This window comes from Canis aureus, chromosome 1 (genome assembly GCF_053574225.1).
Source record: "Canis aureus isolate CA01 chromosome 1, VMU_Caureus_v.1.0, whole genome shotgun sequence".
In the NCBI taxonomy this organism is placed as follows: domain Eukaryota; kingdom Metazoa; phylum Chordata; class Mammalia; order Carnivora; family Canidae; genus Canis; species Canis aureus.
This window is the reverse complement of record NC_135611.1, coordinates 108,916,605-108,943,387: the sequence shown is the minus strand read 5'-3', so window position 1 is coordinate 108,943,387 and position 26,783 is coordinate 108,916,605. Positions and strand designations below refer to the sequence as shown.

General features: G+C 55.6%; 1 protein-coding gene and 1 long non-coding RNA gene across 2 annotated transcripts; one reads left to right on the top strand and one right to left on the bottom strand.

Annotated features, from left to right (window-relative positions):
* The first annotated feature begins 7,297 nt into the window (after window positions 1-7,297).
* On the top strand, window positions 7,298-25,801 carry EHD2 (EH domain containing 2). Its single transcript, XM_077846997.1, has 6 exons — window positions 7,298-7,427; window positions 9,613-10,071; window positions 10,576-10,673; window positions 14,874-15,286; window positions 21,368-21,532; window positions 24,042-25,801. The coding sequence occupies exons 2-6, from the start codon at window positions 9,668-9,670 to the stop codon at window positions 24,591-24,593; spliced, it is 1,632 nt and encodes a 543-aa protein (XP_077703123.1). The 5' UTR covers window positions 7,298-7,427; window positions 9,613-9,667; the 3' UTR covers window positions 24,594-25,801.
* On the bottom strand, window positions 7,823-17,379 carry LOC144283190 (uncharacterized). The gene is made up of 3 exons (XR_013351611.1): window positions 14,407-17,379; window positions 12,138-12,258; window positions 7,823-10,905 (listed from the first exon to the last, which is right to left on the bottom strand). It is a non-coding gene; the product is annotated as an uncharacterized LOC144283190 (long non-coding RNA).
* Window positions 25,802-26,783: the final 982 nt, after the last annotated feature.

Genomic DNA, 26,783 nt, shown 5'->3' with positions numbered 1-26,783 from the left:
AAACAGACCTTGAAAAGCTCGTTTGTATGCGAGCTGAAACCAGAGGGCAGAGCGCTGCTTTGTGCAACCCCGGTTGGAAACGTGCACGTTGGATGACTCCAGTGTTTTGCTGCTCTGTGCACGTCTGTGCAGGTGCTTCGAGTTTGGGGGGGTTACAAATAAATGTTAGCAAGCAGATGAACTCACAGGGCATCCACAAATGAGGATCACCTGTAAATGTGTGCAGCACCACATGGGGAGGGGAAGAGCAATCAAGCAGGGTGTTTCCTGTGGCTGCTGTAGGATGAGTGGCTTAAAAGAACAGAGATTTGGGACACTGGGGTGGCAAAGTCCATTAGGTATCCCACTCTTGGTTTCGCCTTGAGTCGTGATCTCATGGTCTTGAGGTCGGGCTCCATGCTCAGCAGGGGGTCTGCTTGAGATTCTCTCCCGCTCCCTCTGTCCCTCCCGCTCCAGTGCGCTCTCTCAGTCTCTCTCTAAAGTAAATAAATCTTATAAAAAAGAAGAGAGGCTTATTCTTTCCCATTCTGGAGGCTGGACATCTCACATCAAGGGACCAGCAGCGCCATGCTTTCCCTAGAAACTCTGCAGGAGGTTCCTTCCTTGACTTTCCAGTTTCCAGGTGTTCCTGGTTCTTGTGGCTACCTCATTTTTTGGCATTGGTGTCTCCTCTTAAAAGGAAACCATACCCAGGGATCCCTGGGTGGCTCAGCGGTTTAGCGCTTGCCTTTGGTCCAGGGTGTGATCCTGGAGTCCCGGGATCGAGTCCCACGTCGGGCTCCCAGCATGGAGCCTGCTTCTCCCTCCTCCTGTGTCTCTGCCTTTCTCTCTCTCTCTCTACGTCTATCATAAATAAATAAATAAATAAATCTTAAAAAAATAAAAATAACAACCAAAAGGAAACCATACTGGATAATAGCCTACTCTACTCTTCACTTGCTTACATGGGCCAAGATCCTATTTACAAATAAGATCACATGCTGGGGGGTTAGGACATGAGCAAATCTCCGCCCCCCCCGGAGAGTGGGGGCCGGGGGGACACAAATCATAAAACACGGGGTGGAGGATACCTGACAAGGCTAGTCCCATCCTAGGACACCTTTGTGTGAACTAGAAAGCAGCGCCCCGTTCTTCTGGCCACTGAGCTTTGAAGGGCAGAGTGAGTGGGATTCCAGCCCCCCTCACCCATCCAGTGAGTGCTTTGTGCAGTGAACAACCTGTGTACTCGGGCACTCGGGATCAGGTGGGAAGGGAAGACTTCTTTGAGGAGGTGACATCTGAGCAGAAGCATACAAGAGATGAGGGAGGGAGCCCCAGGGAGGTCTTGGGGGTGGGGGAAGCACCCAAGACAGAAAGGCCCTGAGGGAGGAGCATGCCTGGAGAGTTGAGGGACCGCACAGAAGCCCATGTGGCTGGAAGCTGGGGGGTGGCGATGGGAGGCACGGACGAGAGGTGAAGTCAGAGGGAACAAAACGGGCCTATGGTGTAGGAGCCTGGGCTTCGTGGCGATCTTGCTGAGGGATGGGAGAACCGCGGCGAAGGTTCTACGCGGAGGGCGGAGCTGAGGCTCGGGGCTCCCGGGCGCCCTCTGGCGGCCGTGAGGGGAACCGACGGGGCGAGTGCGGAACCGGGCCCAGCCTAGAGGCCTCTGCCGAGGTCCCGGTGCCCGGTGCCCGGTGCCCGGTGCGGCAGGACCAGATTCTCTGCGGCCCTTTGGGGGTGTTTGTGGCGGGGAAGCTGATATGTGGGGTCTCTGGGTCTCTGGAGACAGAGAGACGCCCCCCCCCCAGCTCTGTATCTACTTCCCCACATGCGAAATAAAGCACCGAACAATGCAGTTCTTGGCATCCTTGCCCCCCCCCAACTCCCCGCACCCCGGGGAGACCACAGGTGGCTGTACAGAATGTTGGCCGGTGATTTCTGCGGGTTGGGGCCTCAGTTCTGGAGGGTTGGCCGCGTGCAGCCTGAGCAGAGCAGCCACGATGACTGGGAAACACTTACCATGGGTCCTGCCTCAAGCCCTTCACCCAGGATGTTTTACTTGGTCCTCGCAGAAGCCGGGGCATGGGGATTGAGAGTCCCCTCTTACAGATGAAGAAACTGAGGCCCCGAGGCAGTAAGTGGAAGGCTGGGCTGCACACCAGGCCGTCTGGCTGCAAACCCACGATCCTGGCCTCTGCACATCCAGCTTCCAGGGGTCCAACAGCAAGGTCTTCCCAAGAGGGCAACACAGGAACCAGAGCCCTCCACCCACTGGGAGGAGACTCAAACTGGGGACCAAACTTCATAGACACTTGCTCCCAGATCCCAAGAAGCAGCTCTGTAGGTGACCATGGTGTGTCCTCTTTTCCACGGCTGAGGCGTGGGCAGGGTGGGGGTGGGGGTGGGGGGGAAGCCATCTCTTCTTTTCCAGGATCTGAACCCTAGACTGACTGTCCAAAGGTCATCATTAACTTCTGGCTTGCCACCTGCTCCATCTGTTTTGTTTTGTTGTTTCTTTAATTGCGGTAAAATATACATAACATGAAATTTGACATTTTAACCATTTCTGCGTATACTGCTCGGTGGCATTCAGTACACCCCTGCACGTTGTGCAAACAGCACCAGCTGAGCCCTGGCCACCACCACTTGGCTTCCTGTCCGGCTACATCTGAGTGCTCTCAGCACCTGACGAGAGGGCTCACATGGTATTTGTTCTTTCGTGCCTGCCTGGCTTATTTCACTTGGCATAGAGGCTCCAAGGTTCCTTGATATTATAGAATGTGCCAGAATTTCTCCACCCATTTTTTATTTTATTTATTTATTCATGAGAGACACAGAATCACAGGCAGAGAGAGAAGCAGGCTCCATGCAGGGAGCCTGATGTGGGACTCGATCCCGGGACTCCAGGATCATGCCCTGAGCTGAAAGCAGATGCTCAACCACTGAACCACCCAGGCATCCCTCCACCCATTTTTTTTTTTTTTAAGATTTTATGTATCCATGAGTGACACGGAGAGAGAGGCAGAGAAAGAGGCAGAGGGAAAAGCAGAGCCCAATGCAGGACTCAATCCCAGGACCTCAGGATCACGCCCTGAGCCAATGGCAGACGCTCAACCACTAAGCCACCCAGGTGCCCCTTGCCATCCGGTTTGACAGATAGGGAGGGAGAGAGCGAGGGGGGAAAATTGTTATCTTGTGCCTTAGGGAGGGGGCTCCCAAGGCTGTAAGGGCACCAGGAGACTTGTCATGCTGGGGACAGATCTCAGAGGCTCCCTGATTTCAGAGATCAGTGACACAGCAAGACCAGACAGCAGCCCCAGTTACCGAGAGCTCATAAGTTTCATGAGGCAGAGGAGTGAGTGTCAACCAAGGGGTTTTTCACTCCACTGATCCCTTCCTAGAATAATGCCTTTAAATGCATGCAGTAGGGGCACCTGGGCGGCTCAGTGGTTGAGCATGGGCCTTCAGCTCAGGTTGTCATCCCAGGGTCCTAGGATCGAGTCCCACATCAGGTTCCCTACAGGGAGCCTGCTTCTCCCTCTGCCTGTGTCTCTGCCTCTCTGTGTGTGTCTCATGAATAAATACATATAATATTTTTAAAAACGCACATAGTAAAACCCCAGGATTACAAGGGGCCCAATTATACTGAAATCCAGCCATCAGTGAACCACCACCACCACCCTCCCCCCGGTGGAATCTGTGACACAGTAATAAGGGCTGTTGTATCGAGACACTAATTAGAAAGAGCTAGTGGTGGGTCTAATCAGCGGTGAGTAAACAATCACTGGAAATCTCCAAAACAACTGCAATGTGGTGGAAACAGCCCTGATCCCCTCTGTGATGGTGACAGTGACACAGATCCCGGTGATGCCATTGTGCTCTGTTCACATTCACGGTGCATAGAAACCATGAAGTCTCAGTGAAGGACCCAGATGTCATTTTTCTCTCCGTGTCCAAGTTCACGGACCCTCCTGAATCTCGTCTGAGCACGCGGCAGGCTGAGAAGCTCCGAGGTCGCCTCCAGGGTGGGGAGGGAGATGCCCCATGTCAAGGTTTTAGAGTAGGACCTGGCTCCTAGCTGTGATAGGGTTGGTCACACTAAGCCTCTGGCCCATTATTAAATATCTACGGTATAGATACCATTGTACCTTAGGTGTGATCATGTATTCTAATAATATATTAGAATTATGTATAAAATGTATTATACACCTCTTTATAGAATACAGCTGACTTGAAGAACAGTGGGTTAGGGGGCACCTGGGTGACTTAGTCGGTGAAGCATCTGCCTTTGGCTCAGGTCATGATCTCAGGGTTCTGGGATCGAGTCCCGCATCAAGCTTCCTGCTCAGCGGGGAGTCTGCGTCTCCCTCTCCTTCTGCTGCTCCCCCTGCTTGTGCTCTCTCACTCTCTCTGTCAAATAAATAAGTAAACTCTAAAAAAGACTCCGGCACAGTTGAAAATCCATGTATGACTTTTGACTTCTCCAAAATTTACCTTATAGCTTACAATTGACCAGAGGCCTTACTGATAAACAGTCAATTAACACATATTTTGTGTATGTATTCAACACTGTATTCTTACTATAAAGTAGCCAGAGAAAAAAATGTCATTAAGAAAACCTTAAGAGGGCAGCCCGAGTGGCTCAGCGGTTTGGCGCCAGCCTTTGCCCTGGGCGTGATCCTGGAGTCCTGGGAACGAGGCCCACATCGGGCTCCCTGCATGGAGCCTGCTTCTCCCTCTGCCTGTGTCTCTGCCTCTCTCTCTCTCTGTGTGTGTGTCTCTATGAATAAATAAATAAAATCTTAAAAAAAAAAAAGAAAATCTTTAGAGAATCACCCGGCTGGTTCAGTCGGTAGAGCACACGACTCTTGATATCCGGGTCATGGGTTCGAGCCCCATATTGGGTGGAGAGATTACTTAAAAAAAATATATATATATGTATATATATATATATATATATTTTTTTTTTTTTAATTGCAGTCCTTCAGTTGTTAGCCACTCAAATCCCTTGTTAGGGTCATGCTAGCAGCTATAATAAATAGACCTCAAAATCTATAATATGCTAGCCTAATAAAAGCTTATTTCCTTAAAAAAGGAAAATCATAAGAAAAAATACATTTACAATAGTGTACTATATTTCTCAAATAAAATCTACTTCTAGGGGATCCCTGGGTGGCTCAGCGGTTTCGCGCCTGCCTTTGGCCCAGGGCACGATCCTGGAGTCCGGGGATGGAGTCCCGCATCGGGCTTCAGTCATGGAGCCTGCTTCTCCCTCTGCCTGTGTCTCTGCCTCTCTCTGTCTCTCTCTCTCTCTCTCCGTCTATCATAAATAAATAAAAATAAATCTTAAAAAAAAATTAAAAAAAGAACTCAATATACTTTTAAAAAAATCTACTATGTGGACCTATAAACTTTTATGGTTCAAAGGTCAATGGCATCTGTCTATTGATCAATTTATCCAACTGTATTGAGATATTTCAGAAGCTATACCATTCACCCATTTAAAGCATACAATTCGGTGGTTTTAGTATATTCGCAGGATTGTGCAATCATCACAGCAATCAATTTTAGGACATTTTCCGCACCCCGTTATGTACATTATCACATTCAACCAATTAAATATTCAACGGAGTGCCTGCAGGGTACCGGGCCTTGTTCCAGGCCCTGGGGTGACAACAGTAAAGAAAACAGACCCAAGCCCCTGCCCTCGAGGAGCTGACATTTCTACAGGGAGAGATTAAAAATAAGTCACATTGAAAATAAAATTGTAAAAAGAAGTAAAAATAAGGAGTATCTATAGTCTGGCTGATGGTGCTAAGTGCTAGGAAGGACAAGTAGGAAATGGGGTGGTGGGGGGCAGAAAGGGGGTGTCAGGGGAAGGCTTGCAGAGGGGGTCCCATCTGAACAAAGACCCAAAGGAAGTCGTTCTGTGTAGCAAGACAGATGGGGAGACTGAGGCTCAGAGAGGCAAAATAGCTTCCCTGAGGTTCCCTAGCAGGGCTGGGATTAGACTTGAGGCTTTGCAGGCTCTGACTCCCATGCTGTGAGAAAAATCCAGCCCCAGACCTGGATTATAAAATCTGATGCTTTTTTAAGCACCTGCTAGGGGCCAGGTGCTGTGCTAAGCCCTGAACCATCCCTCTGTGCTTTTTTTTTTTTTTTTAAGATTTTATTTATTTATTCACGATAGACATAGAGAGAGAGAGAAGCAGAGATACAGGCAGAGGGAGAAGCAGGCTCGGAGCCTGACGCGGGATTCCATCCCGGGACTCCAGGATCCCGCCCTGGGCCAAAGGTAGGCGCCAAACCGCTGAGCCACCCAGGGATCCCCCTCCCTCTGTGCTTTTTGAACTCACTTCTCCGGGAATCATTTATCTCATCTGAGAAATGGGGATAGTAATACTTCTCAGGGACCTTCTGAGAATTCAATGAGCCGCTACCCTCAGCTAATAGAGCAGAGCCTGCACAGAGGAAGTGCTCCGTGAAAGATTACTTCAACACTTACTGAGTCCTTTTGGTGTGCCAGGCACGGTGCTAACCTGGGGACACAGCAGGACACCACCCAGTTGGAAATCCCTGTCCTCGTAGGGCTTGTGCTCTTGCTAGGGAGACAGGCACCCAAGCAGGGAAATGTGGAATAATCCGACCTGTGGAGAAAAATAAAGCAGTGATCAGGGATAGATGGTGGGGGCTGCCTTAGTAGGGAGATGAGGGAGGGCTTCTCTGAGGAGGTGACGTTTGAGCAGGTGTGAATGAAGGGAGGGAAGAGCGGTTCAGGTGGAGGGAACAGCAAGTGCAAAGGCCCTGAGGGTCTGGAGGGCGGTGGGTGCGCTTGAGGAACCGCAGGGAAGTCAGTGGGGCTGGAGCGGAGGGAGCCACGAGGAGGGAGGGAGGGAGGGGGGCCGCGGGGGGCTTTGGCTTTTACTTTGCGTTCTCCAGAGAGGAGCCAGGACGGGTTGTGAGAAGAGGAATTTCATGACCTAAGTCTTAAAATCATCATTATTATTGCTCCTGCTGTTGATGGTAGTAGTCATACTAATATTAGCACTCCAATAATAATAATAATAATAGTAATAATAATAATAATAATAATAATAATAATAATAATAATATTAGCACTCCCACGCGACGAGGAGGGACGGAGATAGGGAAGCGAGTGGCCCAGGGTCCCATCCCGGGATCCGAAGCCCCGCTCTCAGCCATCCGGAGAAGCCGCCCTGCCGCTGCCCACCAGGGGGCGCCAGAGGCCGGGCTCCCGCTTTGGGGAGGGGGGGCGCCAGGTCCCGCCCCCCCCCCGCCCCTCCCTTCCCTCCTCCCGGCTCCGGGCCCCACCCGGCTCAGACGGCTCCGGACGGGACCTCGCGCACAGGCCGCTCCGCGGCCCGGATCCCCGCGGGACCCCCGTGCAGCCCGCCGCCCGGTGCAGCCCCCCGCGCGCCCCCTCGGTGAGTGGCCCCGCCCGCAGCTGTCGCCTCCCAACACCCCCCGCACCTCGCTCGCGGAGCCTCGGAGCCTGGTTATTCCCCTGCCGCGCAGACCTTCAGCCCCCACCCCACCCGCAGTGTGTAACGGTGTCGCCAGTACCGCCGCCCCAGCTCCCTCCAGCTCCTTCCAGTCCCTAACAGTGCCCCTGCCCCCCTGGATCCTTCCCACCGTGCTCAGTGGCCCCCCACTCCCAGGGGCCTCCCCAACCTCCCAGCCAGGAGAGATCCCCTTCTTGGAGTCTCCGTCACCCACCTCTGTCCTATTTGGCCCCTCCTCCCACTAAAGAATTTCTCTCCTGCATCGCCAACCCGCTGGCCAGTCCAGCTACCCCTAAAATGTCCCTCAGACTCCTCCCGGCCCAGGACCCCCACCCAGGGTCCCCTCTCTCTGCCAACATCCCAATTCCCAGCTCCTGTCTCTCCTTCACCTCTCCAGCACTCTTTCCCCTCTACCCTTGTTCTTTTTTATTTATTTTCCTTTAAGTAGCGTTGTGATTTTATGGATCTTAGCAGTTTTGATTTGCAGTTAATTTTAATGCTCAAATCTGTCCCATCTTTGGCAAGTGGGAGCTCCTGCAGGTTGGTCCCTGTGTCCCTGTGACACGCCCCATCCATCTTTGAGCACCTTCCCTGATCCAGGCTCACTTGTTCTTCCCCTGCTCCAGTCCTGGAATCAACCATTTCTCCAAGAAGCCCTAGTTTTTGCTTGTTTATTTGCTTTTTAATGGAGAATGGTATTTGGAGACTCCAATCTGGCCAAAAGCTGGCTCTGTGAAAAGATCAGTAAAATTATAAGCATCTGCTTAGAGTGATCAAGGAGGAAAAAGAAAAGACACAAATGACTGCTATCAAGAAGGAAAGAGGGGACATCACTACAGATCCTACAGAGAATGAAAAGATAGTAAGGGAATATAGAGAACACAGTCTAGGTGCTGGGGGTGCCCGTTGTTGCTGGGTTGGTAATTCTCTCTTCCTAAATCAGACGTCTGGGGGCACCTGGGTGGCTCAGTGGTTGAGCGTCTGCCTTTGGTTCAGGGTGTGATCCCAGGGTCCTAGGATGGAGTCCCACATCGGGCTCCCCACAGGGAGCCTGCTTCTCCCTCTGCCTATGTCTCCACCTCTCTCTCTGTGTCTCTCATGAATAAATAAATAAATAAATAAATAAATAAATAAATAAATAAATAAAATCTTTAAAAAAATAAATCAGATGTGTAATAGGAGCACAGGTTCCAAGGTCAGGTTGCCTGGAATCCCAGACTGAGCGCTTTCTAACTGAGTGATCTTGGATAAGTTATTGCTATCTTCCTGAACCCCCTTGTGAGTCAGAAATGTGGGGATAAATTGTCCTACCTTACAATGTTGTTATGAAGATTAGATGAGTTAGAGCAGTGTCTGGCATGCAGTGATCATAAATGTTATTACTCTTGTGATCGCTTGAGGCCCCTCATGACCTGGGTGCACCCAGGCAACTCCTCTGCCTTATTTCTCAGCTCTCCTGTGTCCAGCTATCCCTCCATGCATTTCACAGCTCTGGGCCTCGGCACACACCATCCTCCCTGCCCGTCTTGCACGGTAGCCCTATTGTGCATGGAGGGGAGCCGTTCAGCTCAGAGTTTGCTAACCCTGTGGTCAGCTCACTATGTCCCCATCTTGTGCCCACAAGTCCACTGCCCGGCATTTCCCAGGCATCACTGCTTGGTGCCAGGTCCCCTCCTCACTGGGGGCCTTGAGTGGGTAGGGAGCCAGTCTCAGGCCTATTTCTGGATCCATAGTGCCTGACACATGAGGTGATTTTAGTGAAAATGTGTGAAATGATAGCAGAGGGGGAGAGAGGAAGGAAAGAATGAACCAGTGAAGGAATACATTTCTTCGAGGCAGCTGCTTCCCCTTGTCCATCCCTTGGTCTCCCACCATCAGTCCTGCTTCTTCAATCATCCCACTGTTAATCTCTTTCTCTTCCTCCCTCTGGAATAATCACCTTCCTCCTCCATGAACCGTCACCTCCTGCCCTCCAGGGCTCTCTGCTGCTCCTCCTCTACCAATCCCCCCAGCCTCCTCCACCCGTTGCACCTTCCGACTCCCTTCCTTGTCCTTCTCCTCCTCTGCCAGGCAGCCCCCCCATCAACACCCTGCCGTCCTCTTGCAGGCAGCTCTCCCCTGCACGTCTCCGTCGTGAGCCCAGTGGACAGTGTGCAGCCACCATGTTCAGCTGGCTGAAGCGGGGCGGGGCGCGGGGCCAGCAGCCTGAGGCCATCCGCACGGTCACCTCGTCCCTCAAGGAGCTGTACCGCACCAAGCTGCTGCCTCTCGAGGAGCATTACCGATTCGGCGCCTTCCACTCGCCGGCCCTGGAGGATGCCGACTTCGACGGCAAGCCCATGGTCCTGGTGGCGGGCCAGTACAGCACAGGCAAGACCAGCTTCATCCAGTACCTGCTGGAGCAGGAAGTGCCAGGCTCCCGCGTGGGGCCCGAGCCCACCACCGACTGCTTCGTGGCCGTCATGCATGGGGACACCGAGGGCACCGTGCCAGGCAACGCCCTGGTCGTTGACCCGGACAAGCCTTTCCGCAAGCTCAACCCTTTCGGGAACACCTTCCTCAACAGGTGCGCAGCCTGAGAGGCAGGGGTGCATCTTCCTGTCCCCTGCCTGCCTGCATCCCTCCCTGCCTGTGTTTCTTCCTTTTCAGCTCCAATTCCCTTCTCTTCCTGATCCTTCTATTTCCTGCCTCTGCTCTCTGGCCTCCTCTAGGGGAGCAGTGAAGCCAGCTTGCCTGGGTCCAGCTCCTTTCCACGTGGGGGGTCTGGGGCAAATGACCTAACCTCTCTGTGCCTCTTTTATCCTCACCTGGAAAATGGAGATAACCATAGTCCGCACTCATGTATAAAGTGCTTAGAATGGCACCTGGCACAAAGTAAGTGCTCAGTAAACATCAGCTCTGAGTTGTGTGTGTGTTTTTTTTTTTTTAATAGTTATTATTCTCTGTTCTGATCTTTCAAGATCCCGTGCTTCTCTGTACCTGATCCACCTCTGTGGATCTGGTTTCCCTTCTAATGTGTGCTCCCCTCCTGGCCTCCCCGTGTTGACCCCTGCCTTCTCTTCCGGCTCAGGTTCATGTGTGCCCAGCTCCCCAATCAGGTCCTGGAGAGCATTAGCATCATCGACACGCCGGGCATCCTGTCGGGCGCCAAACAGAGAGTGAGCCGGGGTGAGTGGGGCCAGACTCCTGGGTCTGAGGGAGGAACGACTGGGTCTTTGCGAGGACCTGGGCTTGTGTCAGCTGGCCCCAGGCTGGCGGGGTAGCAGAAGGGAGATGGTGGAAGGCTGTGATTGCTCCATGTCTACGCAGGCTGCAGGCAAGGGGAGGCGTGTGCATGAACACGTGCCAGCAGGCTGCAGCTCCATGTCTGGGCTGGTCTGGACGATGTGGAGGGAGAGATCTAGAGAAACGGGGTGATACGGGAAGTCAGAGACAGATTCTGAGGGCAGGCAGCCTCATGGAGACGCTGGGGACCCAGAGAGGAGGCCAAGGCCGGGCAGGGAGGCCCTGGGCCTGGGCCTGACTCCACCTCTGGGTCGCAGATGGGGCTGAGCAGGAGTTGGGAGGGGGGAGTCTGGGTGCCGGCCAAGGCCCAGCCTGGAATTTATAAACAGCTGTGCAGGGGGAGCGGTGGGGGGGGGTGAATTCCAGCGGGGGGCCTCCGGGGGAGCCGGCCCCCACCCCTTTGCAGCCGCTCAGCATCTGCAGCCCCGGCCACCCCACAGTTTCTGTCCCGCACCCAATCTGGCCTCGGGAGTGGGGCGGGGGCGCAGAGACTGGGGCAAAGGAGGCTGCATTGTGGGGCAGAGGGGAGGGGAGGCGGGGCCGCCAGGCAGGGCCAGAGCGTGGAGGGTGACGGTGTCCCTGGCCACTGCCCAGCAGGCGCACATCCCCCTGGGAGACAGGCAGGGGGCAGCTGCAGAAACCATCGGAGGGCGAGCTGCCAGCCTGACGGGGGAGGCAGGGGGGCAGCCTGGGAGTTCCTGGGGCTCCGCCTCCACCAGGAGAGCAGGAGGGGTGCGGGGTGGGGGCCAAGGTTGTGGGGAGGAGGAGAGAGTAGAGAACAAGGTCTCCTTCCCTGGCAGGGTGGGTAGAGGAAGCAGAGGAGAGTCCGTTGGTGTGTGTGTGTGTGTGTGTCTGGGAGTCTATGCCTCTGACTATAGCTGGATGTGACTTTGTGTGGCTCCGAAGGACTGTGGGGACCTTGGGGGACTTTGTGGGGTTGTGTATGACTGTGTCTCTGTGCGACTGTGCTGTGAAATGTGCCCGAATGTGTGTGGAACTGTGGGCAATTTAGCATGTGTCCCGGAGTGTAATTGTGGGTATGACACTGCGATTGTGCGTCTGTGTGTCTCTGTGTGTCAGGGCCATGATTGGGACTTTGTGTGGCTGTAGAGGACTGCATAGGACTCAGGGGATTTTGTTGGATTGCGTGTGGCTGTGTCTGATTCTATCTCTGTATATAATTGTGTCTTTGTGTGTACAAGTGGGTGTGTGTGAGAGAGAGGGTGTGTCTGGGAGTCCGTATCTTGTAGCCTGTGGCTATGATTGTGTCCAGATGTGTGTGCACGTGTGTGTGCATTGCCGGGATGCGTGGCTGGCTGCCTCTGCATGTAAAATCTGTGAACATACTTGTGTGTGACTGTAGCATAGTGGAGCCTCTGGCGGGGTTCAGCTCTGGGCTCTGCTACTTGCCGTCTCCAAGGTGGACCCTGGACGAGGCGCTAGTCTCTCCTGGTCTTGGTCTCCTCGTCTGTAAAATGGGAATAATAATAGTATCAGCCTTGTAGGTGGCACCAAGGGTTAAAATTAAATGTCAAAACCCCGCAAAGCACTTCAGTGTGCGCACACAATAGGCGCTCTGGATGTGCGGACCACTGTGTGCCTGGGGAGTGCCAGAGCCACGCACCCCGCACCCCGGGGCACTCCCTGCCACGTCTCTCATTCCCACGCTGACTCAACCTCCCGCCCTTCCTCCCGCCCCGCAGTGAGACACACTTTCCAAATCCTAGCCTGTGTGTGTGTGTGTGTGTGTGTGTGTGTGTGTGTAGACACTGGGGAGGGAGGGAGCCCCAGGAGCCCCAGCTGCCATCCCTCTGGTTACCTGGCCCCTCCTCCCCGCAGTGTCCCCCCCACCAGCCAGTCCCCAAGGGCCACTAGGAGCCGGTTCCGTCTTAGCCGCCTGCGCCCAACACCCACTCTTCAGTGGAGCATAGAGACCCATGCAGGCTCCTGCTCCGGGCCACCTAACTGTGTGTCTTGAGTAAACCCCTCAACCTGTGTGTGCCTCAGTTTCCTCTTCTGGAAAATGGGGGCTTGTGAAAGTGCCTGCCTCCTGAGGCTGTTTTGAAGATTCAACTAGCTGAATCAGGGAGAGCATGCAGTGAGGTCATCGGGTGAGTCAGCCGTGGCTCCCTGTCCTGCCAGCTAACTCCTCGTTCCCCAGGTCACCACCGTGTCCCCCGACCCTGTTCTGAGAAGCCCTCCCCAAACCCCTCCCAGGCCAGGTCAGGTGCCCCTGCACTGGGCTCCGAAAGCTCTCCAGGTTCCCTGACCCCGGCCTGACCAGTCTGGGGGTCTGGGTTTGTGTCCTCCGTGGACTCTGGACCAAATGAGAACAGGACTGGGAGTGCCCTAGGGGTGCTTCCCTGGGGGGCCCCCACCGTGCCTCGCATGCGTCATAACTGATACTTGTTGAGTGTGCTTACTGTGTTCTCAGACTGTGTCTGTTTGTTTTAACGGTTTATTTTTTAAAGAGTTTGTTTGTTTGTTTGTTTGTTTGTTTGTTTGTTTGTTTGTTTATGGGAGGGGGCAGAGAGGGAGGAAGAAAATCTCAAGCAGACTCCACACTGAGCTGAGCCTGATGCAGGGCTCGATCCCACAAGCCTGAGATCATGACCTGGGTAACCAAGAGTTGGGCGCTTAACTGACTTAGCTGTGCCATCCAGGTGCCTCTGTTCTAGCAGTTTCATTGAGGCATCATTTACATGCCTAAAGCTCACCCATTTTTTTTTTTTTTACGATTTTATTTACTTATTCATGAGAGACACACAGAGAGAGGCAGAGACACAGCCAGAGGGAGAAGCTGGTCCCTGCGGGGAGCCTGATGTGGGACTCGATCCCAGGACCCGGGATCACACCTTGGGCCGAAGGCAGACGGTCAACTACTGAGCCACCCAGGTGTCCCAAGCTCACCCATTTTAAACAGGCATGGTTTTTGTAAATAGGCTCTTTTTGTATATGATATATGAGCTCATTTATCTTTTTTTAATCTCCACAACAGTCCTACAAGTCACATTCTTGTGATGACTTTCATTTTACAGGAGAGGAAACAATCAGAGAGGTTTCCTACTTGTTTAAAGTCACATAGCTGTGGGGGGAGGCAGAGGCGGGATTCAAACCCAGAACTTCCTGACCCGCCAAGGCAGGGTGTTCCCATGGCTCTTCTCTGCTCTCCTGAGCACCGCTCACTGGGTGCATGAGTGAACGGCAGCAGAGTGAATGGTGGGGGCACCTGGGTGGTTCAGTGGTTGAGCGTCTGCCTTTGGCTGGGGGCATGATCTCAGGGTCCTGGGATCAAGTACCTTATCAGGCTCCCCATAGGGAGCCTGTATTTCCCTCTGCCTATGTCTCTGTCTCTCTTTCTGTGTCTTTCATGAATAAATAAAATCTTAAAAAAACAAACAAACCAATGAACGGTGTAAACTAATGAATGAACAAGGAAGGAAGGAAAGAAGGAAGGAAGGAAGGAAGGAAGATGGGAGCCATTTGTTGAGACAGGTGCTCCACGAAGGCCAGGACTTGTCTCCGTGTTGTCTGTGGTAATGCGTGGTACCCGGGATAGGGCCTGGCCCACAGAAGACTCTCTGTAAATATTGTCAAATAAATTCAAAATATTTACCATCTGCTCTGGCGACAGTAGAGCCAGAGCCAACGTGAACTCTTTAGTTGCTGGATGGCCAGGAGATCCAAAGTCCTAGGGAGGGACTGGGGTGATGGAAGCACTTGGGAGGCTGGGGGGTTCATAGAAGCACAGTCTGTTAAGAAATGCTTCAATATTTTAACCTGTGCATCTGGACCAGTGCACACCACTAGTATCTGCTTAAAGAATGAATGAAACGGAGGCAAATGATAGCCCTGAGGGCCAGGGGCCAGAGTGATGGGGTAATTCTGGTGCCTGGGGGGCCAGAGCCGGGGGGACACTCTTGGGGCCTTGGCTATGGTGCCCCGAGAAGGGTTTTGAAAGTTAATAACCTGAACACCCGTACAGTCCGATGTCAATCCAAAGGAATGGGTGCTTCTGAAAGGCTGGAGGGAGGGGGGGACTGACCTCTGCCCTTCGTACCCACTTCCACTGCGTACCCCCAGGCTACGACTTCCCGGCGGTGCTGCGCTGGTTCGCGGAGCGCGTGGACCTCATCATCCTGCTCTTTGACGCGCACAAGCTGGAGATCTCCGACGAGTTCTCGGAGGCCATCGGCGCCCTGCGGGGCCACGAGGACAAGATCCGCGTGGTGCTCAACAAGGCGGACATGGTGGAGACCCAGCAGCTGATGCGTGTCTACGGGGCGCTCATGTGGGCACTGGGCAAGGTGGTGGGCACACCCGAGGTGCTGCGCGTCTACATCGGCTCCTTCTGGTCCCAACCCCTCCTGGTGCCGGACAACCGGCGCCTCTTTGAGCTGGAGGAACAGGACCTCTTCCGCGACATCCAGGGCCTGCCACGCCACGCGGCCCTGCGCAAGCTCAACGACCTGGTGAAGAGGGCACGGCTGGTGCGGGTAAGCAGCTCTGGGGATGAGGGAAAAGCTCTGGGGATGTGGGAGCAGCTCTTGGGACAGGGGAGCAGTGCTGGGGGTGGGGCAGCAGCACTGGGGATGGGAGAGAAGCTCTGGGGATGGGGAGCAGTTCTGTGGATGGGGGAGAAGCACTGGGGATGAAGGAGCAGCACTGGGGATGGGGGAGCAGCTCTGGGGATGGGTAAGCAGCACTGGGGATGAGGGAGCAGCTCTGGGGGTGGAGGAGCAGTTCTGTGGATGGGGGAACAGCTCTGGGGATGGAGAGCAGCACTGGAACGCACCCAGCAGAGCAGCCCTTGCCCTGCATCCCATCTCATCCCATCCCATCTAGTTCTCTGGGGCTCACTTAGGGGCCCTCGGGTGACGTTGTGCCCTCTGCTCTGAGAGAGTTGTCCAGGCGGGGTCATGCTGGTGCAGGGTGAGTGAGGGACCAGAATGGCCTGGAGTCACCCCTAGGCTACGCATCTATCATTCTATTTCCACATCGCTCTGTCTCTCCTGTGTCCTGTCATCCTTTCACCCACGCCCCGCCACCAGCCACACGGATCATGGCACCCTCCACGCACCAGCCACCAGGGACTCCCACGTACTCAGCAGAACCCAAGCCCTCACTGTGGTCCACGGCCCTTCCATTCCCCCATCACTCTGCGCTACTTTTCCCCTCTGTCCTCCTCTTCTGCTCCCTTTCCCACCATGCATTACACTTCACGCGGGCCTCCTCACCTCTACCTCAGGGCCTTTGCACGTACTATTCCCTCTTCCTGGAAACCGCCCTTCCTCGCCCCGCTCCCACTCGGCTCGCCCCTCACCTCCTTCAGGTCTTTGCTCAACATGCCCAGGAAGGCTTCCCTGTCTGCCCTCCCTTTGTAGGACTCTAACTCCCTGCTCCCATCAGGTGACCCTGCCTTCATCCTTGTGGTTTCCTTCATAGCATTCCCGCTGCTGTCTCCCCAGCACCCAAAACAGAGTTGGGGCTCAGTGAATCTTTATTGAACAAATGGCATTGAACAAACCCTCTCGTGCAACCAAATCTCCTCTGTGCCTGGCCCTGTGTTGGGCGGCACCGAGGACACAGCAGTGACCAAAGGCAGTTGGGAGGAGACAGACCCGCCCAGACAGTGATGACCCAGCATGGTCAGGGCAGGCACTGGGGAGCCCAGGGGGAATGAGGATGGAGGGCTTCTTGGAGGAGAGGGTATCTGAGCTGCAAACTGGAGGAGGAGGAAGAGGAGAGGAAGGAATTCTTAGACACTGGGACCAGTAAGCACGTGGACCAGAGATGAGAACGTGGCCTGTTCAAGGAAGAGGGGGAAATGTCGGTATTGAACCCGGTGTAGACAATGCAAGTAACTGAACCTGAGGCTGGCGAGGTGGGTGGGCGTCAGACCCCCCCAGGGCTGTGTGGCCTGGAACCTGAGCTTTGTCCCAAGGGCACTGGGGAGCCATGGAAGAGTTGGGAGCAGAGGAGAGACAGCGTCCTACTCAGGCTGCCTTCTGGTAGGTGGATTGGAGGGTGGTTAGACTGGGGCCAGAGCCCAGGGAGGAGGCTGGGGACCGAGGCACAAGGAGCCTGGATCCGCAGCACAGGAGAGGGGAAGGAGAGGGGAACGGGAAGGAGAGCACTGGTTTGAGAGCGATTTTGGAGGCCAAATGGAACATTCATGGGGGCGGCTGCCAGGGTGGAGGTGGGGCAGGAAGCTGGGCAGGCAGGGAGGCCGAGGAGGTTATGGGGGGTGGAGGAGCTGAGGTGTCGGTTTAAGGAGCAGTGGAGAGGGGGTGAGTCAGGGCCCCCCCACCCCAGGAATCCTCAGGAGGGAGCGGCCCAGCGGTCTGCTCAGCCTGGGAATCCACCTTTCCCTCCTCCCCACGGGGCTCTGGGCTGTCTCTGTGTCTCCCTGTTTCTCCTCCCTTCTACCTCTTTCCAGCGGCCACCTCTCCCTCTTACTCCTCCCTTTCGTGCTCCTCCTCTCTCCTCCCTCCTTCTCTGTCTCTCTCCCTCCTTTCTCTCTCTCCCTCTCTGGTTTCCTCCTGGACTTTCTCAGTCCTCACCCGAAAGGACCCCCGGCTCGCCCTGGCTCCCCCAGGACCCCGCACGGACCCCCGACCCCAGGATCCCCCACGGACCCCCGACACCCCCCCCCACTGACCCCCGGCCCCGGGGCCCCCCTCGGGGACGCAGACGGCGGCGGCGGGAGCGGAGGCCCAGGGCCGTGGGACAAGTGGGCGGGGTCGGCCCGGACACCTGGTGCCCCCGCCTGGGCAGGAGGCGGCTCCGGAAACGCGGACAAACCCCGGAGTCCGGGACCCGCGCCCCGGCCCAGCCCGCCCTCCCACCTTATCTCTTCCTGGCACCTTCCCCCGCTTCCTCTCTGGAAAAGCCATCAGCGCCCTCCCGCCTTCCCTCTGCTGGGTCCCCCGGGAGCCGCGCTGGGCCCCGCCCCCTCGCCCCCATTGGCCCGCGCTCGCAGGCCCCGCCCACCACCCTGACCCCACCCCTGTCCCTTTGGCCCCTGGGACCCGGGGACCATTCCTTCCCCCTCCTCCCGCGGATCCATCCCCAGAGCCCCTCACACCGGGCCCACCGCGACGGAACCCCGCTGCCCCCCCTCCCTGCTCCGGGGCACCCACTCATTCCGCACATGGGACTCCGCCACACTTGGTCTGGCCATCAAACGGTCCACACCACTTACCTCCCCGTACGCTCTCCCCCAAAGTACAGGGCCTTTCTGGACTCTGGGTCACTACTCCTCGGTGACTCAGTTTCCCCGTCTGTACGATATAGGGTGTGGATGAGTCACCTGGCTCTGCTCTGCCCTCTGGTTGATGTAATAGCTGCTAGAGGGGGTGATTTCACCGTGTTGTGATACTTGAGGCCAAGATCCCGGGAGGATCTGATGCCAATGAGGCCAGGCTGCCCTGAACCTTCTTACCGAGCTTCTCTGAGGTGGCTCAGTGCCATTCACTCAACAAACAGTTATGGAGCCCCGACAACGTGCATCCGCATTGCTTGGGGTCCTGGGGATACAGCAGAGAACAAACCAGATGATGTTTTTTTTTTTTTTTCTTTCTTGTAGAATCACTTTTTACTGGGGAAGTGGATATTAAACAAATGGATCTAGAATATCATACAGTATTGTATGTGATAAGGATCAGGAAGGAAAATGAAGCAGAGGAAAGGAGATTGGCAAAGGGACTGTTTTAGGGAAGTCAGGGAGAGTCTCCCTGAGGAGGTGATATTGAGCAGAGACCTGAAGGAGGGAAAGAGTGGAGGCCCGGGGGAGGCCCTCTCAGGCAGAGGGAACAGTAAGTGCAAAGGGCCTGAGGCAGGAACAGGCTTGAACAAGGAGCCCAGAGCGGTAGGGGTGGGAAGACATGAGGATTCAGAACCACTCAGGGGCCGCCAAAATTTTTAGCATTCTAAGCCTATGATTCATTAACAGAGCTTTTAAACGAGTGTTTTCCATCAAACATTTAAGACCATTTCATGGTGAAGCATTTAAGCTCGGCCGAACATGCTCCCTCCCAGCCCTGATCTCCCCACCAGCTTGCAGGACCCCTTCCCTCGAGGCAGTAAGGAGGAGTTTCTTGTGTCTTTTTCCAGATATATTCTATTTTTATTTAGGCACATGCAGTTAATTACTGAACTTCCCGTCCAAAAATGCGAATGTTCATTATTCCGCCCTCCTTGTTTGTTATTTGATAACTTGAGAGATCGGGGCTCCAAGGTTCCCAGGTTGATTGCTTTCCTCCACAAGTATTTCTTGAGTGCATTCTGTGTATGTTGTGTCGGCGCTGAGGACAGAAGGAACAGATAAGGTCCCAGCCCCCCTGGAGCTCATATTCTTTTTTTTTTTTTTTTTTTTTTATTTATTCATGATAGTCACACACAGAGAGAGAGAGAGAGAGGCAGAGACATAGGCAGAGGGAGAAGCAGGCTCCACGCAGGGAGCCCGACGTGGGATTCGATACCGGGTCTCCAGGATCGCGCCCTGGGCCAAAGGCAGGCGCTAAACTGCTGCGCCACCCAGGGATCCCTGGAGCTCATATTCTGATGGAAAGAGACAGAATATGTAAACCACCAGATAAACAAAATAAGAGTTACAATAAACAGTGTGGGGGGGTGGGAAAGTGACGGTAGAAAGTAATTGGATGGTGGTGGTCGGGGTGCTTGCTTCTCATAGGATGGCCTCTGTGAGGAGATAGGATCAAAAGGAAGCTGAAGGAGCCACCTTGGGGAGATCAGGGCAGAGTTGCAGGCAGAGAGTGGCATGTGAAAAGGCCCTGTGGTCAGAAAAAGATTGGCATGCTGGTACAAGGAAGGCAGGTGAGGAAGCTGGCACAGTGGAGGGGGCAATGAGGGGAGAGGATGTTGGATGAAACACTGGGAGCCAAACTATAGACAGCAGTGGTTCTCAAAACCTTCCATCACAGGAGCTCGTGACACTCTTAAAAATGACTGAATGCCCCAAAGAGTTTGAATGACCACACTAGAAGCTAAAACTGAGAAAATGTTTAATATATTTATCTGGTACTATTGCTTATCCAACAATACTCACATAATTAGTAAGTAGTAACTTATTTATTCTAAATGTTATTGATGAGTTATGATAGCTTACATTAATATTGATAGTAGATATTATAAGGTCATTTTTTTATAAGATCATTTTTTAAAATAACAATAAGCCTATGGTATGGTAACCCAAGTCCCATACATTTTATGAAAATTATCTCCAAACCAAAAAAAAATATATATATATATATATATTACTTACAGAGGACGATGGCCCTATTTTACATTTTTGCAAGTCTCTTTAATGTCTGGCTTCCAAGGAGACCTCTGGATTGGCACATCTGTTATTGCATTTGATCAGTGAAGGTGTCCTACCGGCTTGTTGCCTTTAAAAACTCCACTGTTGGGGATCCCTGGGTGGCTCAGTGGTTTAGCGCTTGCCTTTGGTCCAGGGTGTGATCCTGGAGACCCTGGATTGAGTCCCACATTGGGCTCCCTGCATGGAGCCTGCTTCTCCCTCTGCCTGTGTCTCTGCCTCTCTCTCTCTCTCTGTCTGTGTCTCTCATGAACAAATAAATAAAATATTAAAAAAATAAAATAAAAATAAAAACTCCACTGTCCCCAGGGGAGATGAAAGCACAAAAGACAAATAGCATCTTAGTATTGTTATTAAAATAGTTTTGATTGTATGAATCTCTGAAAGGGGCTGGGGAGGGGGGGAAATCCCGGGGGTTCCCCCAACCACACTTTGAAAACTGCTGCTGTAGGGACTTGTCAGCTGTGGTAGGAATTTTGTACTTGGATAAGAGCAAACCGAGGCTTTGGAGCAGTGTCTCATGATCTGGTGTTTGTTCCTAAAAGACAAAAAGGCCTCTCCAGCTGCTGCTGCCTGGGGAAGGCATTGTAAGGGCAAGAGAAGCCAGAAGACCAGCGGGGTGCCTGCGCTGTTTCCCCAGACAAGGGATGCTGACAGTTGGCCCTGGGGTGGGGGGGTGGCACCCAAGATGGAGAGAGAAGTGAAAACAGAGGGGACACATGTAGAGGCAGAAGGCAAAGGACTCACTGATGGATGGATGTGACTGGTGAGGAGTAAGGAGAATCAAATCAAGAAAGGTTTCTGGAAGTCTGGCTTCAACTGGGAATGGAGTAGTGGGGGTGCCACACCCTGCACCCTGGTTCCCCCTGCCCTTGCCCCGCCACAGGCAATGGGCACAGCTGGGAGTGACACAGCTCTGGGGGTTGGGCCCAAATTCCACTGGGCGTCAAAAAACAGAGCTGTCCAGGAATGTGGACGAGGCAACCAGCATCCCCAGCTCCAGGAGAGAGGCCTGGGCTGGTATATAGATTTTTTTTTGGGGGGGGTACACTGCCTAGGAGAGGAGGAGCCCTCCTGCCCCTGACAGCTGCAGCATCAGCAGCAGCAGCAACAGCTAACCTGTAAGGGTCAGAATGCACATCCTCAGGCCCCACTCTGGGCCCCGTGAATCAGAAGCGCTGGGTGTGGGGCCCGGGGAGCAGTGATGCAGGCTCAGGTGAGCGCGCTCCTCCCGCAGGTTCACGCCTACATCATCAGCTACCTGAAGAAGGAGATGCCGTCCGTGTTTGGGAAGGAGAACAAGAAGAAGCAGCTGATCCTCAAGTTGCCCGTCATCTTCGCCAAGATTCAGCTGGAGCATCACATATCTCCCGGTGACTTTCCCGACTGCCAGAAGATGCAGGTGGGAGGTCGCCCGGGAGGGAGGTGGGAGGCGGAAGGGCTCAGCTCCTGTAGGCTTCGGGGCGGGGGCCTTGAAAACAGAAGGTTCTGGAAAGTACCTCCTGCAAATGGTTCCATTAGAAGGCATTAGGACTAGGGAATGAAGAGAAACCCCCAGGGAACCGTGGCTCAATAAGGATGGACTTGTTTCTCTCCGAAAGTCCTAGAAGGTGGTCCGGGGCTGCTATGGTGCTTTGCAGAGCCCCTTCAGTCTTGGTTCTCCTCCATGGCTGGCCTCCACTTCCAAAGATCCCCACGTGGTACAGAATGACTGCGAGACCCCAGCCATCTTGTCTGCATTCCAGCCAGCAAGAAGGGGTGAGGAGGAAGGGAGGGAAAGCTACCGGCACAGTCTCTCTCTGGAAGGACACTTTCTAGAACCGTGCTGTCCAACAGTCCTTTCTACCACGATGGAAATGTTCTGGGCTGTGCCGTCCAGTACAGTAGCCACTAGCCCCACCGACACTGACATCGTAGGTTTTTATTTCATTTTAACTGATTTAAATGTCAATAACCGCATGCAGCTCCCGTATTGGAAAGGCCAATTCTAGAGTCGTGCGTGCAACGTACGCTGACGTCCAGAACGCGGCCACAGCTGGCCGTAAGCTGGAAGGTGTAGCCTCCCCTCTAGGCAGCCGGGTGCCCATGTAGTGCCCAGGGGTTCCAGGGCTGAGAGAGAAGTGACAGATGGGTATTGGGGGGCTCCCTTGCACGTCCAAGTCTAGGGTTAACCAGTGTTGGGGGGAAGCACTGGGTCTGGGTGCAGTGGCAACCGGGTGAATGAAGATCTAGTGGGCAGGGCAGGGGTGACGGCAGAAACAAGGGGACAGAGGTCTCAGCGCAGGCATGGAGGTGGGGAGCGGGACCCCCAAGCCCCGGCTGAGCCTCTGTTTCAAGGTTGCATCAGGCTGGTCCTCAGAGCCCGTGACCTTTGGGTCTGAGATGGTCTCTAACCCACAACCCGGAGGACCTACTGTACAGGGGTTTCGCTTGGGCCACTTGCGAGCTCCGCGAGTCTGGGCGAGTCACGTTGCCCGAGCCTCTGTTCTCGGCTGGGCAGTGGGCGCAGGGGCGCTGGCTGAGTCGGCTGGTGCCCGTGGCCCTGTCGAGCAGCGTGTGGCACGGACTTGGCGCTGGACCAAGGCTCTCACCCTCAGCGATGCTGACATTCGGGGGCAGAGCGAGCGTGCTCAGGGGTGTCCTGTGTATTGTGGGACATTTGCGTCCGCCTGGCCTCGAGGTGCCAGGAGCACCCCCCAGCTCTGACGGTCAGGAATGTCTCTAGATCTTGCCAGGTGTCCACCAGGGAAGAGTGACACCTCCCCTGGTTGAGAACCTGGCCGGGCTGAACTGCAGCTGCTAGCATTATGCTGACAATTCTGGAACACTTCATCCAGATGAACTCATGTAGCCCTTCCCACCCCCCCCAACCCCCAAGTGAGGGGAGCGCCAATGCTATGGATCCGTTTTACACGTGTGGAAACTGAGGCCCAGAGAGGTGAAGTCACTCGCCTGAGGACACACAGCTCCAAAGTGGCAGAACGGGGTTGGGACCTGGGCAGGCTGGCACTGGAGTCCAGACCCCACCCCCACCCCTTTATGTCAGATCAGGGGCCTCTCCACCTTGGCTCTGGAAATCAATGTGGTGCCATGAAACACAGCGGTCTTGCTGGGACTCTCCTGGCGTGGGTGACTTGGAGCGGCCGCAGGAGCAGCAGCATGACCGTAAATCCAGCCCCACAGCTGCTCTTGCACAGAGATGACTTCTGGGGCGGGCGTGTGTGTGTGTGTGTGTGTGTGTGCGTGCGTGTCCCAAGGTCGCCTAATGATCTGGCCATCCCCAACCTAACCTCCAAACTTGGCAGCGAGCCTCTTGGCCATTTCTGTGAAGTGGGGTGACAGTTAACGGAGCAGTAGTAAGAATGGAATTTCCTTGATTTGCACAATGGTGGGGGTGCAGCTGGGGTGCCAAGAGGCTGGGCAGACCCAGGGTGTGCTCGGCAGAGCTGCAGCCGATGTCAGAACACTGAAACCCGTCTCCACCAGCTGGCAAACGGCTGCTGCTGTAAGTCATCAGAGGGCCCCCCGAGGTCCCTATCGTCCAAGGATTCTGGGGGCACGCGTGGCACAGGGGGAGGGCCTCTGGGACCCTGCTGCCCAAGTCTCTTCTGAGCGGTGGGTGCCCAAGTAGAATGGGCTGTGCAGATATATTTTTTAAAGATTTTATTTATTTATTCATGAGAGACAGAGAGAGGCAAAGACGTAGGCAGAGGGAGAAGCGGGCAGACGCTCAAACCACTGAGCCCCCCAGGTGCCCCTGTGCAGATATTCTGATACTTTTGCACCTCTCTTGGAAGACCTGCCACCAAGTCGGCCGCCCAAGTGTCTTGCAGGCCCCACGGGTCTGGGGCGCCTTGAGGATGGTGCCCCCTGACTTCCCAGTGCACCCCTCTCTTCCTCCCCTCCAACAGGAGCTGCTGATGGCTCACGACTTCACCAAATTCCACTCGCTGAAGCCAAAGTTGCTGGAGGCGCTGGACGAGATGCTGACGCACGACATCGCCAAGCTCATGCCCCTGCTGCGCCAGGAGGAGCTGGAGAGCACGGAGGTGGGCGTGCAGGGTGGCGCTTTCGAGGGTACCCACATGGGCCCCTTCGTGGAGCGGGGGCCTGACGAGGCCCTGGAGGACGGCGAGGAGGGCTCGGACGACGAGGCCGAGTGGGTGGTGACCAAGGACAAGTCCAAATACGACGAGATCTTCTACAACCTGGCGCCGGCTGACGGCAAGCTGAGCGGCACCAAAGCCAAGACCTGGATGGTGGGCACCAAGCTTCCCAACTCGGTGCTGGGGCGCATCTGGAAGCTGAGTGACGTCGACCGGGATGGCATGCTGGATGACGAGGAGTTCGCCCTGGCCAGCCACCTCATCGAGGCCAAGCTCGAGGGCCACGGGCTGCCCACCAACCTGCCCCGCCGCCTGGTGCCGCCCTCCAAGCGGCGCCACAAGGGCTCTGCAGAGTGAGCCGACAGCTGCCTGCCGGCCGTCCCTCCCACTCGCCCTGCTGTGGCTCCCCCAGCTCCAGCTGGCTGCACGCACACCCTCGCCCCAGCCTGCACGCACCCTGCCTGCCCGCCTTCTCAGCTGTAAGGATGGAGGCCTCTCCACCTGCCTCCGCCAGTGGGGACCAGGGGAGGGGCAAGGCTTCTCTGCTGGCCTTTGCACCTCTACCCTCATGTACACTTAGGCACACGATGTTGACATTAATACACACACACACACACACACACACACAGAGGCATCAATCCAATCGTGTATTTATTGAGCACCTACTATGTTTGGATGTGCAGGGCTTGTTCTGGGCACTGGGGATCACAGCCGAGAGCAAAACAGACCCGTGTATCTCCCCTCAGGGGGCTGACATTCTCAGGAGAGAGGACCTACACTCACAGTCACACACCTGGCCCTAACCAGTCTGATCCCCCCAGTTCTGGGCGGGACCCCGGGCCTCTCCTCGTTGTTCAGTGGCCACTTGGCTGAAATAACGAACACACTTCTTGCCCGTCCAGGCAGGGACCACCTGCCCCTCCACGCCATCATGTCCTCAGGCCTTGGGACCACTGGGGGCTCCCAGGGGAGCTGCAACCTCCTACTTGCTCACATGGACCCCATGCAGCCCCTCCCCCTAGTTCTATCCCTTTTCTATAATAAGGAATCGTGCAGACAGAAAAGCCCCGTCCCTCCTTGCCTCTCCCAGACTGGGCTCACTTTGCTGTATTTCTGTCCTCGGCCCACCTGCCCGCCCCCTTCACCCCCAAGCTCCCCACAGCTGGTGGCCTGAATTCTAGACTGATGGGGCACAGGCTCTCTGCCACCAGCACTTAAGGACAGCCCCTACAAAGGCCTCAGGGCTTTATTTTAGTCCCCTTTTCAGGGATGAGCAGGTGGGGGTGGGGAGGGGGGGATCTTGGTGCTACAGCCCTGCTTCTCCTCCTGCCCTCCCACCTTTCTGTGGCTTCACCACATCCTAGTGTTTGACCCCATGGAAGACCCCACGGAAAAGATGGGGAAGGGTGACCTAGGCGGGACGACGCCTCCTCCAGGGTGCCTGCCCGGATGCCCACACCCACCATCACCACCACCCCCCCCACCTCCCCATGCCCGGGAGGGGCCTGTGAACCGAACAGCGAACATAGTTCCCACAGAGCAAATAAAGCCAAGGCTTCTTTCCACGTGGGAGTCACGCTGTCTTGGGATGGGATGGGTTGGGGTGGGGGAATCGCTCTCGACTCCTGCGAAGATGAGCCCTGGGCCGACCCGAGGTGGCAGGGGGATGGGGCGGAGGCGGGGGTCCCCTCGAAGGTCCCAGGGGCGGGGGGTAGGGGGGGTTGTGGAGGGCCATGACTCAATGCAGCGGGGCCTGATGACTCAGGTCCGGGCTGGGGGCCAGACCGACATATTTTCCGAAGAAAAGTGACTCTGGGGCCCTCCCTCCGGGACATCCCTCCCTCCCGCCTCCCGCCGCGGGGGCCTGGGAACCCAGCCCTGGGGCGTGGGGCTGTGCGCGCGCGAGCTCGGGCACATCGTGCCCCGCTGCCCCCGCCCTGCCCGCCGGCGTGCACCCCCTGGGACGCCGCTCCCGACACGTACCCCCGGGGGACAAGCGGCCCCAGGAAGGGAAGTGCCGCGGCCCGCGAAGACCACCAAGTGTGCACGCGCGCGCTTGCGCGCTCACCCCTGGGGGGTAGGGGGGCAGGGGGCAGGGGGGCGGGGACGGGACCCCGCGGGCTGAGCCCCCGCCACACGCCCAGGCCACACCCACCGTGCCCGGGACACGCTGGCCGCGCGCTCTTCCCGCCCACGCGCGCCCTCCCACTGTCGGGCTCCCAGCGCCCCCTGGCGGGCACTCGGGACCCGCGCGGGCTGCGCGCCCAGGGCTCCGGGAACCCTGGCCTTCCCAGCACCCTGCGCCGGGAGCCCGCTGGGGTCCGCGGTGCAGCCCCGGCCTGCCGCCCGCCTCTCTGCGCCTGCTACCCTTTCCGGGCCACAACGGCCTGCAGGAAGCCCCGGGTCCCTGTGAATGGTTGCCGGGCCCAACGGCCTCCGAGCTTCCTTCCTTATTTGTAAGCGGCAAAGGCGGAGTCCACCCTGAAGCCTCAGGGGCAAGCCAGTGACAGCAGCTACGGTTCAGATAACCAGGCACACTCTTACGCG